The sequence below is a fragment of the Schistocerca serialis genome, chromosome 3, assembly GCF_023864345.2.
Source record: "Schistocerca serialis cubense isolate TAMUIC-IGC-003099 chromosome 3, iqSchSeri2.2, whole genome shotgun sequence".
In the NCBI taxonomy this organism is placed as follows: Eukaryota; Metazoa; Arthropoda; class Insecta; order Orthoptera; family Acrididae; genus Schistocerca; species Schistocerca serialis.
Genome location: NC_064640.1, coordinates 89,993,866 through 90,008,643, shown reverse-complemented (window position 1 = coordinate 90,008,643; position 14,778 = coordinate 89,993,866). Strand labels below are relative to the sequence as shown.

General features: G+C 37.2%; 1 protein-coding gene across 14 annotated transcripts in view; it reads right to left on the bottom strand.

The window, feature by feature from the left end:
- The window catches only part of LOC126469755 (CTTNBP2 N-terminal-like protein), a 224,879-nt gene that overhangs the window by 152,849 nt on the left and 57,252 nt on the right, over positions 1 to 14,778 (bottom strand). For all 14 annotated transcript variants that reach the window (XR_007586065.1, XM_050096970.1, XM_050096972.1 and 11 more), the window contains 2 exons: positions 10,193 to 10,294; positions 3,290 to 3,529 (listed from right to left, as the gene is read on the bottom strand). Coding sequence is in view for 13 of the 14 variants with exons in the window: in XM_050096970.1 (XP_049952927.1) it covers positions 3,290 to 3,529; positions 10,193 to 10,294 (342 nt within the window). In the remaining variant the exon portion in view is untranslated. The remainder of the gene's footprint in view (positions 1 to 3,289; positions 3,530 to 10,192; positions 10,295 to 14,778) is intronic.

The following is a 14,778-nucleotide window of genomic DNA, read 5'->3' as shown; positions in this document are numbered from 1 at the left end:
CGGGCAACTAGTGTATAAATAGTCGCTGGAAACCGGGATATTTGAATTCATGTCACTTTAAAGGTACTGCCAAAAAGTTCATGGTCAGCCACGAGAGACGTGTATAACTAAAGCGCAATACCCGATCTCACAAATATATAAAAATAAAATAGTTATAATTGTAGTAGAGCTATGTATGATACGTCATTTTAAAGAGGAAACATGGCAGAATATAATACGCCAATAAAAAAAAATTCGATTTTTTAACCCAAAATCCGATTCCGTATCCCCTTAATTTGTATTGGCTGTGATGTGATATTATTTGAATTTGTTTGGGTATTAAGTGTGGTTTTCCAATTTTTCATTACTATGTTTAGGAACTGTATCAATTTAGGATCTACTTTGTATATTTCCAATATTTGTAGTAACCATGAGTGGGGTACACTATCAAAAGCTTTTTGGTAATCAATGTATGTGTAGTGTACCGACCTTTGTTTAGTTTTAGCTTGATATGTCACCTCTGCATCTATTATCAGTTGCTCTTTACATCCTCGTGCTCCTTTGCAACAGACTTTTTGTTCTACATTTATAATTTTGTTCTGTGTTGTATGTGTCATTAATTTCTGTGTAATGACTGAAGTTAATATTTTGTATATTGTTGGTAGGCATGTTATGGGGTGATATTTAGCTGGGTTTGCTGTGTCTGCTTGATCTTCAGGTTTCAGATAAGTTATTCCATGTGTAAGTGTATCAGGGAATGTGCATGGGTCTGCAATGTAACTGTTAAATAATTTAGTTAGATGTGTTGAGGTGAACTTCTTTAGCCAGAAATTTGCTATTTTATCTTTTCCAGGGGCTTTCCAATTGTGAGTAGAATTAATTGCTTGGGCGACTTCATGTTGCAAAATTATCACTTCAGGCATTTGTGGTATCATCTTGTATGTGTCTGTTTCTGTTTGTATACACCGTGCATGCCTGTTATGTTGTACTGGGTTTGACCATATGCTGCTCCAGAAGTGTTCCATGTCTGTTATGTTTGGTGGATTGTCTATTTTAATGTGTGTGTTATCTATTGTCTGGTAAAATTTCTTTTGGTTTGTGTTGAATGTTTGGTTTTGTTTCCTTCTATTTTCACTTTTTTTGTATCTTCTAAGTCGTATGGCCAATGCTTGTAATTTCTGCTTCTTTTCATCTAATTGCTCTATCACTTCTTGTTGTGAGATTTTACCTAACCTTTTTTTCTGACATTTCATTTCTTATAAATTGCGTTAGCTGTCCGATGTCTTTTCTCAGTTTTTCTATTCTGATCTGTAGCCTGTGTTGTCATGCTGGTTTTGTGGGTTTCTTCTGTGTGTTGGTTGGTTTTGATCTCTGCATAGTGTGTATATTTAGTGTAGTGAGTGCTCCTATATAAACCAGTAGTTGTAACTCTTCCATAGTTGTGTTTTCATTTATTTTGTTGTGTATGATTGTGTTGATAGTTTTTATTGTTGTTTCGACTTGTGGGTTATTTGGCGGTCTATGCAAGAATGGTCTAATGTCTGTATTTGTGTCTTTGTATTCTATGTATGTCAGCTGAAATTTTTCTTCTATATCTAACATGTGTGTCACTTCGTGTTCTATTTGTGCTTGTTCTGGTGGCTGTCTTAAGATTTCGTTTTCCTCTGACTGTTTAATTGATGCGTGTTGTTCTTTGTTTGTTTGCTCCGGGATGTTTGAGTCCATTACTGTATTTTCTTCTTCTTCTGATTGCACATTATTTTGTTCCTGTACTTGCTGTTTGATGTTTTCTAATTCTGACTGGGGTATCCTGCTATTTTTGATTATTACACGGATCTGATCAGCTAGTCGTTGTTCTGTTAAAAATTTTAATTCTGGGTATCTGGTAATAAATGTTGTGCATACTTGTGATATGTATCCAGTTGTGTTGGTTCCTAGGTTTGTTGCTTGGTAATAACAGAACGTGAGGTGTCGATTAACTTCATCTGACCATCTCATCCTCTGTCTTTGTTTTCCTTCTAGGGTGGTTGCAGGAAGCATATCCTGCAAAACACCTCTATTTGAATTTGAATCATTTTCCAGTTGGCTAGCAGTGTCGTTACCATTGTGGGTGGGCATAGGGTTCAAGCGTCGTCCCCGACCATGACGGCGCTTGTCCGAGGCTTCTTTAGTTCTGTCCTGAACCAACTAATCACACTAAAAGGGGGGTTAGCCCTATTAGTGGTTTGTTCTTTTCGTCGCCTTTTACGACTGGCAGAACACACCGGAGGCCTATTCTTTTCCCGGGCCTCCACGGGAATTATTATTATTATTATAAATTACTATTCTTTCAAGAAATCTAAGCTGTCTGCTGGTCTGTTCCACCAAACAAACATTGAAACACAACTTCATTTAGCACAGGTTTCAATTGATAATCAATTTTCTCAATCCTGTTGTCTTCCTTGCTATTCAGAAGCCCTACTGATTTTTTCTGGTGTCAAATTTGTTCATCAATGTATAACAGTTAATGTCATCTTCAGTGTTTTGTTTCATATCTTATCTCTATCTGTGTGAACAGATTTTTTTTTTATCTCGGCTGTCCTATATGGCTCTCATTCTTCTTGGTCCTTACTCATGTTCAGACTCCGCAAACAAATGTTTTCCTTCACATTAAAAAAAAATTGGTTCAGCTTTTATTTTTTTCCCTTCAAGTTATGGCAAACAGTTCCACAGATAGTTTGGAGTATTTGGTTCTAACCTTTAATCCATGAACAGCTATAACAGACACTACACCCCAAATAACGAAAACAAGAAATACACGTATGTATTTTTCATATAACATTACTTTTCCTTAATTTTTTCATATTCAAAAATTAAAGTTTTTGCAAATATTGTAATCTTGGGCCTGGGATTTACAATGCACTGGTGTGCAAAATTAAGGAGGAATAGAGCTTTCACATGATGTGTCACTGTCAGGTAACACAGCTTGATGGAACTTGGGCCATTGGCTTACATTATACATGTATCAGCACATCTTAACTCCAATATATAGTAAAAATAATAGGCAAGCCATGGCTGGGGCACTTTGTGTTACACTTCTGACATTTCTGCTCCCTTGTGTTATATTCGTCCATCATACATCAATGCAGTCCATGCTATAATCTTCTAACACAAAAGCTGCAAAATTGTGCAGATAGTATTTCATCTTATAACAAAAAATCTAACAATATTTAAATTAAATTCATAGCCAAATGTTTCATTAGGCCTATATAGACTGAGAGATTTTAATTGTATGAAATACTAAGCAGAAGGTGAAGAGAGAATCATTCACCTTGCGATGCCTCTCCTCTGCTTCTTTCAAAATACGACCAAGTTTTATCTGAGCTCGACGATGTTGTAAAATCAAGTTGTCTAATGTTGCCATTTGCTGGTTTGCAATGGCCCGAATTTCTGCCTCATCAACTCTAGGTTCTGCTGCTGCAAAGCTATCTCGCTGTAGAGCTGCTACTGGATCATTAGCAGGCATCACTCTGTATCGCCCCTGATTTAACAGCTGCTTCAATTTCTCAGACTGAAACAAAATTACAAACATGCATAAAAAAAACTATCACCCCATCTTTAAGAAACTACTATATTCAGCTGACTTACTGTAAGTAAAGACATGTGCAAATTCCTGAACAGCAACTAATAGCTTTAAATGGAGTTAATGAATCTGATCACATGAGAGTAATCTTATCCGAAACGTGCACAGTGCAGTTCCAATGTGCTAACATTAACTCTTTGCATTGTTTAAGTATGCTGCTGACTAAAAAGTAAAAATTTTAAGAAGTTTTTCTATTTATTTGTTTTATTTAACAATAAGTGATATACTAACTGGATAACAAAACTGACCAGTATTCACAGTAAATAGATACCACCCTTGCAAGTAAAGAATCAGTTGCTTTAAACTACTTAACTGTACCTGCCATTTACCATATATCCCTGTCAATGCATATTATTGGCTGATCAATGAGGCACATGTAATGAAGATACAACTGGATCTGAAGTATGACTGAGTCCCCCCCCCCAGCCATTAACACAAGCACCCCCATTGTTTTTTAACAAACTGTGCTACTACCAAATGAAATTCAGCCGGAGAAATTGAGAAATACAACTAAACAAACAGAACAGCATTTGCAATATTTAGTTTGCAAACTACTGATGGTGTTAATATTGATTACAAAATAGTGTGGTACCAGTAACCAAATTACAAAATTTACTATGAAGACTAAAAATATGTAAACAAGCAATACCCACAGTCTGAGAGGCAAAACGAAGAAGAAGAAGAAGAAGAAGAAGGAGGAAGACGAAAGATTACACAGTTGCTTAGTCCTACAGAGCATCAATCCAATGTAAAATTATTTAAACATTGTGATCGTCAACTTTTGTAAAGCCAGGGCAAATGAAAAGTTATTCCAGTAACTACAATCAATAAGTACAGGGTTTCAGTCCATGACATTTTAAAAGCATTTGTGTGTAAAAATAAATTTAACAAACTCTTACAAAATTTCATAGTATTAATGAAACCCCAATAGTAAAGAATTAAAGAAGTCCTAAGTAATGCCCCACTGCTTATAACAGCCACTACAAAGGTATTTTGGTTTTGTAATTTTATTTTTATTAATATGTACAGATATTTCAAACACACTGAGTACTTAACTGGATTGAACTTGCTGTTATAACAATGAGAGTCTCAAGGATCTGATCGAAAAACTTGAGAGTAAATAGAAAATACAGCTGTAAGTAAGGACACATTTTTAAACTTCCAGAAGTCTTGAAAACAAAAGTATAGCCCAAGTTTTGAAATTCGGCCTAACACTGCCTGAAGAAAAGTCCAGCACGCAGCAGAAACCATTAACCACATATCAAATTAATATTATTACTTTGTAACCACAGTCATACATGACTTATCACATATTCTGATTTATGGCACTAAAGAGACTTTTGCACCAACTCATTCCTCTTGTTACGAAAGTGTCAAAGTCATTAGACATTTTGAGTTTTGGAAAAGAAATCTGTAAAGAACAGGCAAAACTTTTATCAACTACTACAATTATAATGTCACACGAGAGATTTATATCTGCTACAGTTAAATTTAAGAACTTCACAACAGAAACAGAGGAAAGCATGAGATGATCCATTTATGGTGAGGTCATTACAGATAGAGCATAAGCTCTAACTGGGGAATGACTAGGATGGAAGTTACCTATATACTTCTCAAAATAATCATTACAGCATTTGCCTTAAGCCATCTTAGCAACCCCCAGAAAACCTAAATCTGGATGGCAATTAGAACTGTTGTCCTCCTGCATGAGAATCCAGTCCAGTGTCTTACGACTGCTCCACCTTGCTTTGTATTTCATTTTAAGAAGCTAAAACATAAATCACTCCTCCAGTGCATCAGAACACAAGAATGAATTTGGAGAAATTGGTGGCACCAAAAAAATGGAAATCTTAAAAGGACTGAAAATTACTCAGATCATGTGAAACCATAAATTCACATAAAATGTAGAATGTCAAAACAGATCAATGTGAAATGGCAACTGCCTGTTGTACACATGTATAGTTTCGAAATAAAGAAATTTGTTTTTAGAAGCCCAAGAAGCTAAGTAAAATGTGTATTATACTGAAAATTATGAATCATACCTTTACAATGCACACATTTTATCAGAAATAATCATTCCCAAACAAAATTTTGTAATCTTTACTTCACAAGAAGATGATGACGTAAATGGGTGTTGAATTGTATGGGAGAGTAACCAAACAGGATACTGGTACATTATTTTTAAAAGTGTAGCTACAACAAGAATCCAACTTGTACACATTACAAACCCATTGTTAACCTGTGAACTACACTCATCTACACCTACATGCATATTTCACAAGCCACCATATGGTGTATAGCAGAGGGTACCATGTACCACTACTATTCCACTTTCCTAACACAATCAAAAATGGAGCGAGGAAAAAACAACTATCTACATGCCTCTGTAAAAGTCCTAATTTCACTTATCTTGTCTTCACAGGCCTTACACGAAAAGTATGTAGACTCATTCTGCAGTCAGCTGCAATTACTTGTCCTCTAAATTTTCTTAATAGTGTTTCACAGAAAGAATGTTCTCTCCGCTCCAGGGATTCCCATTTGAATTCACGAAGTATCTCCAAAACACTCGTGTGTAGAGCTAATCTACTGGTAACGCAGTAACACACCTAGTAGCACGCTTCAGATTTGTTTCACCATCTTCCTTGAATCTGACCTGGTGGGGATCCCAAACACTCACGCAATACTCAGAAATGGGTCATAAAATTTGGTTCCTCTCTTTGTAACTAAGCATAGTACAATGATTATACTGACCAATTATTTCATATCTACACAGTTATGCTAGAGACTGCACAAACATTAGCCACAACTTAAAAATTAAGTCACATACACAATGGCACAAATTGTTCATATTTCTTAACTTTTAAACAAAGAATGGTACGTAGAGTGTCTGTAATCCTGTTGACTGTATGGAATATGGTTTACAAGAAAACAGAAAAAAAGCAATAAATTTTTACTGGCCAAAATCTTTTGGTATGCACATTGACAGTGAATGTTTAAGTCAACAGACTGAACATGAAACCTTACTATTTATCATTTAAAGTTATATAACAAAATTAATAGTTATGTTGTGCATTGATCAAATACCCAAAACTTCTTAAACACTTCAAAACAGCAGATAACTGCAATGTATGGTTTAGAGAGAAGTGACACGTAACATTTTGCAGTGGATACTCATTGAAAACTATTTTATATGTTAATAAGCTACCAACATATAAAGTGTCCAGTAATGTCAAATCAATACATGTCAGCATACAGCATGTTTTATCAGTCATGGACTTCACTTGAATAGTAAAGGAAAATGCATGTTTGGAAAGTTGATAAGTGAAGCAACTGAAAGTAAGCTCCTACAAACAGTCAGGCAACTGGAGTGGTACGAACAATGTGTAAAACCCATTACTGAATCATCAGCAGCAGCCATTTCAACAGAAAACAACAGCAGTGGACCAGCCAGAACTGCAGATACAGTCACATCAACAGCCCCTTGTTCATTGCACCAAAAGCACGTATGTGAGTAACTGTAGTGAAGATTTTTTTATGGACTATCATACCCCAGTGCAACCAAAACTGTAAATACCAAAGCATTACACTCTCTACCTATCATTGCTGACAATAGAGCTTTAATTATGCATCTAAATGTGCAATCAATCAGAAACAATATAGATGTATTCCTAAACTCAAACCCATGCCATGATTTTTTGTGTAAACAAACACATGCTGAGACTGCTCTGTATATTGCAGAAGGATTTCAATTAACTAGTGTGTACTGTAGACGCAAAAGTAGACATGGAGGAGTTGCTATTTTTGTAAACAAAAACTTTAACACTGACTTTGTAACACAAAAAGTTGATCAATTTTTGCACGGAATAACTTTTTGAAACTGTTGCATTATTATTTTATAAACCAAAGTTAGTGCTTCTCTCTATTTATCACATCCCGACCTCCAATATGAATCTGTTTATTGATCAAATTGAGACTATAATGCTAGTAAAATACAGGCACCACACGATAACATACATTGGTGATGTAAATATTGACATCACACATAACACACCAACTGTCACCCACTTTCAAAACCTGCTAAGATACAACAACTTTTACTGCGTGAATGACAAGCCAACCTGATTAGATGCATGTCTGGATAACAATCTCCAATTTGATGAAAGTTGAATATCAGTATGGAGTATATTATTATCTGACCACCACAGTCTATGGCTGATGGTCAACTGTGAAAACTATCCTCCTAAACAACCCACTCACATTAAGAAGATGAAATTGTTATAAAGCTGTTCCATAGATACAGCAAAAATTATCATGTGGGATTGAGTATATACTTGTGACAAGAACACCACTTTTAATTAATTTATTTATTAATATACAAACAAGCTTAGTTCAAAGCTGTTGCCCACAAGTAATTACAAAGGTGAAAACAAATGGTGCATAAAACAAAAAAGGCAGAACAACTGGCTTACAACTGAATTATGTAACTTGAGAAACGCTGTAACTGTCCTACATAAAATGGCTAAAACTGGTAACCTAGAGTTGTAGGATAGGTACAAAGAAATACAGACAGCAAAGCAGAGAGCTAATGGTGCTTTTATTGAAAATTCCAGGAACAAAGTAAAACTACCTGGAATATAATAAAATAGCATGGAAACACAAAAACAGACAAAAAACTCCTATGTTGCCAGAATTATTTAATAAATTCTTTGTTAACAGCACTAAATGCTAAGCTCCTGCTACCTCTACACCAGATGATGGACCTTCTGGAAGTAATCTTAACAGCATACCTGACCTAAATAACTTGTCTTTTAAATGGAAACTGGATACCTGCCAAAAAGTATTCAAATTTATCACAAACCTACAGTGAAAATCTCTACAGCTTCTCACACACCATCTTTAAACAAACAATTGATATTATTGTTACCCCTCTTACCTTTCTGGTCAATAATACTTTTCAGACATGGAAATTTTCCAAGATCCTGAAGGTTACTACTGTTATCCCAATTTATAAGAAATGGGACAAAAACAGGACTGAAAGTTATAGTTATCATCCAATATTGCTCATATCAATAATATCCAAAGTAATAGAATGTCGTATTAAATTGCAACTTCACAGTTATTTTGAGGCTCACAATCTTGTCTTCCTCTTTACCCTTTGGTTTTAGGCCTGGTTCATGAACAGTAAATGCAGTACAAACACTTGTCACTGATATTCTTGACGATTTTGAGGAAACTTGCTCAACTTGTGCCTTACTACTAGATCTAAGTAAAGCATTTGATACTGTGCTGCATGGAATATTTATAAATTAGCTTGAGTGCTATGGTATCAAGAATAATGAACTGGCTTAATTAAATCATACTTGAATAGCAGAACTAATGTGGTTATGGTAAATAACTGTCAATCAAATGCCCTACCATTTGTTAGAGGTTAACCACAACGTTTAGTACTTAGACCCTTCCTTTTCCTGGTGAACATGAATGACCTGCCTACTTTCTTGCCTCATAAGGCTGTAACATATGGTGATGACACTACTGTAATTACTGTGGATAACAACTTGGAGGAGGTGAGGAAAAAAACAAAACAAAAGCAATGCTTGAAAAGTTTGCCGTATGGCTCCACAATAACAAGCTTCTCCTAAACAATAGCAAGACAAACTATGTACTTCTTCCTGCACAAGCTAAATGAAAAAGTAAATGATTCCAACTCTGTTAGACTTCTCAGAATCCACCTAGATCCCAAACTGACTTTGAACAGCCACACAGAACAGTTATGTAACAATCTACCCAGAGTAGTCTTTCTGTTAAGCAAATTAAAAATGTTTGTTACTAAACAACAACTATGCCTTTTTTTAGTCAAATCTACAATATGCAATAAAACTGTGGGGTAATTCTCCTGGCGCTCAGTATTCATGCAGCAGAAGTAAGCTAGAAGAGCAATTACAGGAATCACAAGCTGAGAATCACATCAAGAGCACTTTCAAGAGCTGAACATCTTGACTGTACCTTCCCTTTTATACTGAAACAGATCTTATTTCCACAAAAATATATAAATACATTACCTTGTGGACCAGCCATTCATTCGCATGAAACTATAAATAGAAATGATCTAAACATAGAATTTACAAGACTGCACCATTAGATGATTAGTGCTTTCATAGTGTTAAGGAATTTGAATGTACATAGTAAATATCCTCATCCCCATGTACTGTTCAAACTCGCCACTTCCTGAAAAAAATTAAGCTATCTGAAGGAAACAAAAAATTCAATATTGTGTGTTCCTCAAAGTATTAAAGTGAATGCAAAAACTTACATATGTATGAATGCGTATAGCATTACCAGTTCCAAGTCCACCACATCAATTTGACACTTATAAAGCAAATTTCAAGCAATAACATGGTAAACTATTAGATATGATGTGGAACTTGAAATGTAAAATTGTCTATTTGAACATATATAGGCTAACAACAAATTTTTTAAAAACCACATCCCATATTAATGTTAGAGAGATAATGTCAAAACAGTATGTTTTGCAATACATAGCATTAAACTGCATGCAATATTTCACATAGCTATGACACTGTATATTAGTACCTTCAAGGTAGCGATGACAATATCTCGTGCTTGAAGTTCGCCTTCTAAATAACTAAGAAGTTTGAGAAGATCAGTCTTGCTGAGTTCCATCTTTGGATTTCTCTGAAACAAAAAAAAAGGGGTTGCCGATGTTTATAATGAACAATGCACAACAACAAAAAAGTAACAGATATATAAAAATCCAGGAGTTCCCCCAAACAACTCTTTCTTTACAAGAGAGCTGTGAATACTTCTCAGGCTATATCTTTAAAAAAAAAATTATGAAAAATATACTCATGCATGGTTCTACAATTCAACTAAACTGATTTAAGGCACAAATTGTGAATCAAAATAACTATCATGAAAAAAGTACTCACTCACTTTCAATATATGCCCATTTCAGTACGTAAACTTTGCACAAATTCTATTCCAGTGAGTAGATTTCACACCTGAATTGTGATTCCGAAAAAGTTTGCAAAATACACATTTGCAATTGCTATAGTCTTTTCACCGACATCAAAACTTTTCCAACCACAAATTTCTTTAGAACTTGGAATAGATGAGATAATAGGTGGCAAAATCCACCACTTATTGTTTTACCCTTTGCAAAGTAATCAATAAGACCTTTTGTATCCCACAAAACTCTTGACATCTGTTCCAGTACATGAAAGAGATTTCTCCATCAGTTTCCATCCAACGTCCTATATCTGACAGAGTCGTGAATCCACATTTTCTCCATAGTAACACATTTGAGCATAAAATCAGTTGTGTTCTTTCTTAAAATGTCCAAGCATTCCTCCTCAAGTTTGTTTTCAGTCAGCATTCAACAAACACAGCACTCATTTTAAACAAAGCTATCTCATCATTAATTATTTCATAAAATGTGCAGCACTCTGGCATCTGAAATGCCTATGGCATCGGCTGTTTCATGTCTGTTCCCTGCTGATTAACCAATCTTGCACATCCCCAATTTTTTCATCTGTGGTTGCAATTTTGAGACACTTTCACATGGATTATCTTCAATAAAAGTACAACCACATTGAATTCAGCAGCTCATTTCTTAACTGTTGCAAATAAAGGAGCCATTTCGAAACTGTTAAACAAAAGGGGGAGGAGGGGATACATTCTGAAAAACTGCTTTGTGCTGAACTTCATTTATCCATCATGGTAACATGACAGCTACTTTGTCCATTTAATAGAAACAGACACAATGTAATTACTTTAAAAAGCTGCACAAAGAAACCTAAAATACAGTTTAAGTCAATATTTAACTTCTTATTGTGCATCATGAAGCAACATACCTGAAACAAAATTCCATTGGGGCCCTTACTTTTTCTTGTGTATATCAATGACCTTTCATCAGTAACATTACCAGGTGCCAAGTCTGTTTTGTTTGTCGATGATACAAACATTGCAATAAATAGCAAATCAAGTGCAGTCTTAGAAAGATCAGCCAATAAAATATTTGTGGACATTAATCACTGGTTCCTAGCCAATTCTTTGTCACTAAACTTTGAAAAAACACACTACATGCAGTTCAGAACTTGTAAGGGGTGTCCCAAGAGTATATGTCTAACATATGACGACAAGAAGATAGAAGAAGTGGACAGTGCTAAATTCTTGGGATTACAGCTTGATAATAAATTCAACTGGGAGGAGCACACCACAGAACTGCTGAAGCATCTTAACAAATCTCCGTTTGCAATGCAAATTTTGTCAGACATAGGGGATATTAAAATGAAAAAGCTGGCATACTATGCTTACTTTCATTCCATAATGTCATATGGGATTATATTTTGGGGTAATTCATCAAGCCAAGCTAAAGTTTTCCGGGCACAAAAAAGTGCAGTAAGAGTTATATGTGGTGTGGACTCAAGAACATCCTGCAGAAGCCTGTTTAGGGAACTAGGGATACTAACTACTGCTTCCCAATATATTTATTCCTTAATGAAATTTGTCATTAAAAATATATCACTTTTTCAAACCAACAGCTCAATTCATGGAATCAATACTAGAAATAAGAATAATCTTCACAAGGATTTAAAGTCACTTAGTCTTGTACAAAAAGGTGTGCATTATTCAGGAATACACATTTTCAATAACTTGCCAGCAGCCATAAAAAGCTGAACAACCAATGAAATTCAGTTTAAGAGAAGCCTAAAGGATTTATTGGTGGCCAACTTCTTCTACTCCATTGATAAATTTCTTAGTAAAACCAACTGATTTGTATATAAGTACAACATAACTTCTGCACAATTTCAGTGCAGTAATGTGTTCATTGAAAATCTGTGTGTGTGTGTGTGTGTGTGTGTGTGTGTGTGTGTGTGTGTAAGTATAATCTAACTTCTGCACCATGTCAGTGCAGTAATGTGTTCATTGTAAATAATGCAACTGCAACTGCTGTGTTCGGATGCAGGCTGAGTTGGCATCCCTTCGCTCCCAGCTTCAGGCAGTGTTGGTTTCGGTCACACAGCTTGAGGCCGTTGCCAATGGGCATCACTGTGGGGGTCCGGATGGGGGTTTGTCGGGGACGGCCAGCTCGTCCCACGCATCCCCTGATCGGACTACGACTGTGGTTGCCTGGGATACTGCCCGCATTGAGGCTGATCCCTCACCTGTGGTAGAGTGGGAGGTCGTTTCAAGGTGTGGCAGGGGGCGAAAGACATTCCGGAGGGCTGAACGGAAAGCCTCTCCAGTTTGTCTGACGAACCGGTTTCAGGCCCTGTCTCAGGCTGATACTGATCTTCGGCCTGACACGGCTGCTTGTCCTATTCCAGAGGTTACCCCTCAGTCTGCAAGATCCGGGCAGTTGCAGAGGGTGGGCTTACTGGTAGTTGGGAGCTCCAACGTCAGGCGCGTAATGGGGCCCCTTAGGGAAATGGCAGCAAGAGAGGGGAAGAAAACCAATGTGCACTCCGTGTGCATACCGGGGAGAGTCATTCCAGATGTGGAAAGGGTCCTTCCGGATGCCATGAAGGGTACAGGGTGCACCCATCTGCAGGTGGTCGCTCATGTCGGCACCAATGATGTGTGTCGCTATGGATCGGAGGAAATCCTCTCTGGCTTCCGGCGGCTATCTGATTTGGTGAAGACTGCCAGTCTCGCTAGCGGGATGAAAGCAGAGCTCACCATCTGCAGCATCGTCGACAGGACTGACTGCGGACCTTTGGTACAGAGCCGAGTGGAGGGTCTGAATCAGAGGCTGAGACGGTTCTGCGACCGTGTGGGCTGTAGATTCCTCGACTTGCGCCATAGGGTGGTGGGGTTTCGGGTTCCGCTGGATAGATCAGGAGTCCACTACACGCAACAAGCGGCTACACGGGTAGCAGGGGTTGTGTGGCGTGGGCTGGGCGGTTTTTTAGGTTAGATGGCCTCGGGCAAGTACAGAAAGGGCAACAGCCTCAACGGGTGCGGGGCAAAGTCAGGACATGCGGGGACCAAGAAGCAATCGGTATTGTAATCGTCAACTGTCGAAGCTGCGTTGGTAAAGTACCGGAACTTCAAGCGCTGATAGAAAGCACCGAAGCTGAAATCGTTATAGGTACAGAAAGCTGGCTTAAGCCAGAGATAAATTCTGCCGAAATTTTTACAAATGTACAGACAGTGTTTAGAAAGGATAGATTGCATGCAACCGGTGGTGGAGTGTTCGTCGCTGTTAGTAGTAGTTTATCCTGTAGTGAAGTAGAAGTGGATAGTTCCTGTGAATTATTATGGGTGGAGGTTACACTAAACAATCGAACTAGGTTAATAATTGGCTCCTTTTACCGACCTCCCGACTCAGCAGCATTAGTGGCAGAACAACTGAGAGAAAATTTGGAATACATTTCACATAAATTTTCTCAGCATGTTATAGTCTTAGGTGGAGATTTCAATTTACCAGATATAGACTGGGACACTCAGATGTTTAGGACGGGTGGTAGAGACAGAGCATCGAGTGACATTATACTGAGTGCACTATCCGAAAATTACCTCGAGCAATTAAACAGAGAACCGACTCGTGGAGATAACATCTTGGACCTACTGATAACAAACAGACCCGAACTTTTCGACTCTGTATGTACAGAACAGGGAATCAGTGATCATAAGGCCGTTGCAGCATCCCTGAATATGGAAGTTAATAGGAATATAAAAAAAAGGGAGGAAGGTTTATCTGTTTAGCAAGAGTAATAGAAGGCAGATTTCAGACTACCTAACAGATCAAAACGAAAATTTCTGTTCCGACACTGACAGTGTTGAGTGTTTATGGAAAAAGTTCAAGGCAATCGTAAAATGCGTTTTAGACAGGTACGTGCCGAGTAAAACTGTGAGGGACGGGAAAAACCCACCGTGGTACAACAACAAAGTTAGGAAACTACTGCGAAAGCAAAGAGAGCTCCACTCCAAGTTTAAACGCAGCCAAATCCTCTCAGACAAACAGAAGCTAAACGATGTCAAAGTTAGCGTAAGGAGCGCTATGCGTGAAGCGTTCATTGAATTCGAAAGTAAAATTCTATGTACCGACTTGACAGAAAATCCTAGGAAGTTCTGGTCTTACGTTAAATCAGTAAGTGGCTCGAAACAGCATATCCAGACACTCCGGGATGATGATGGCATTGAAACAGAGGATG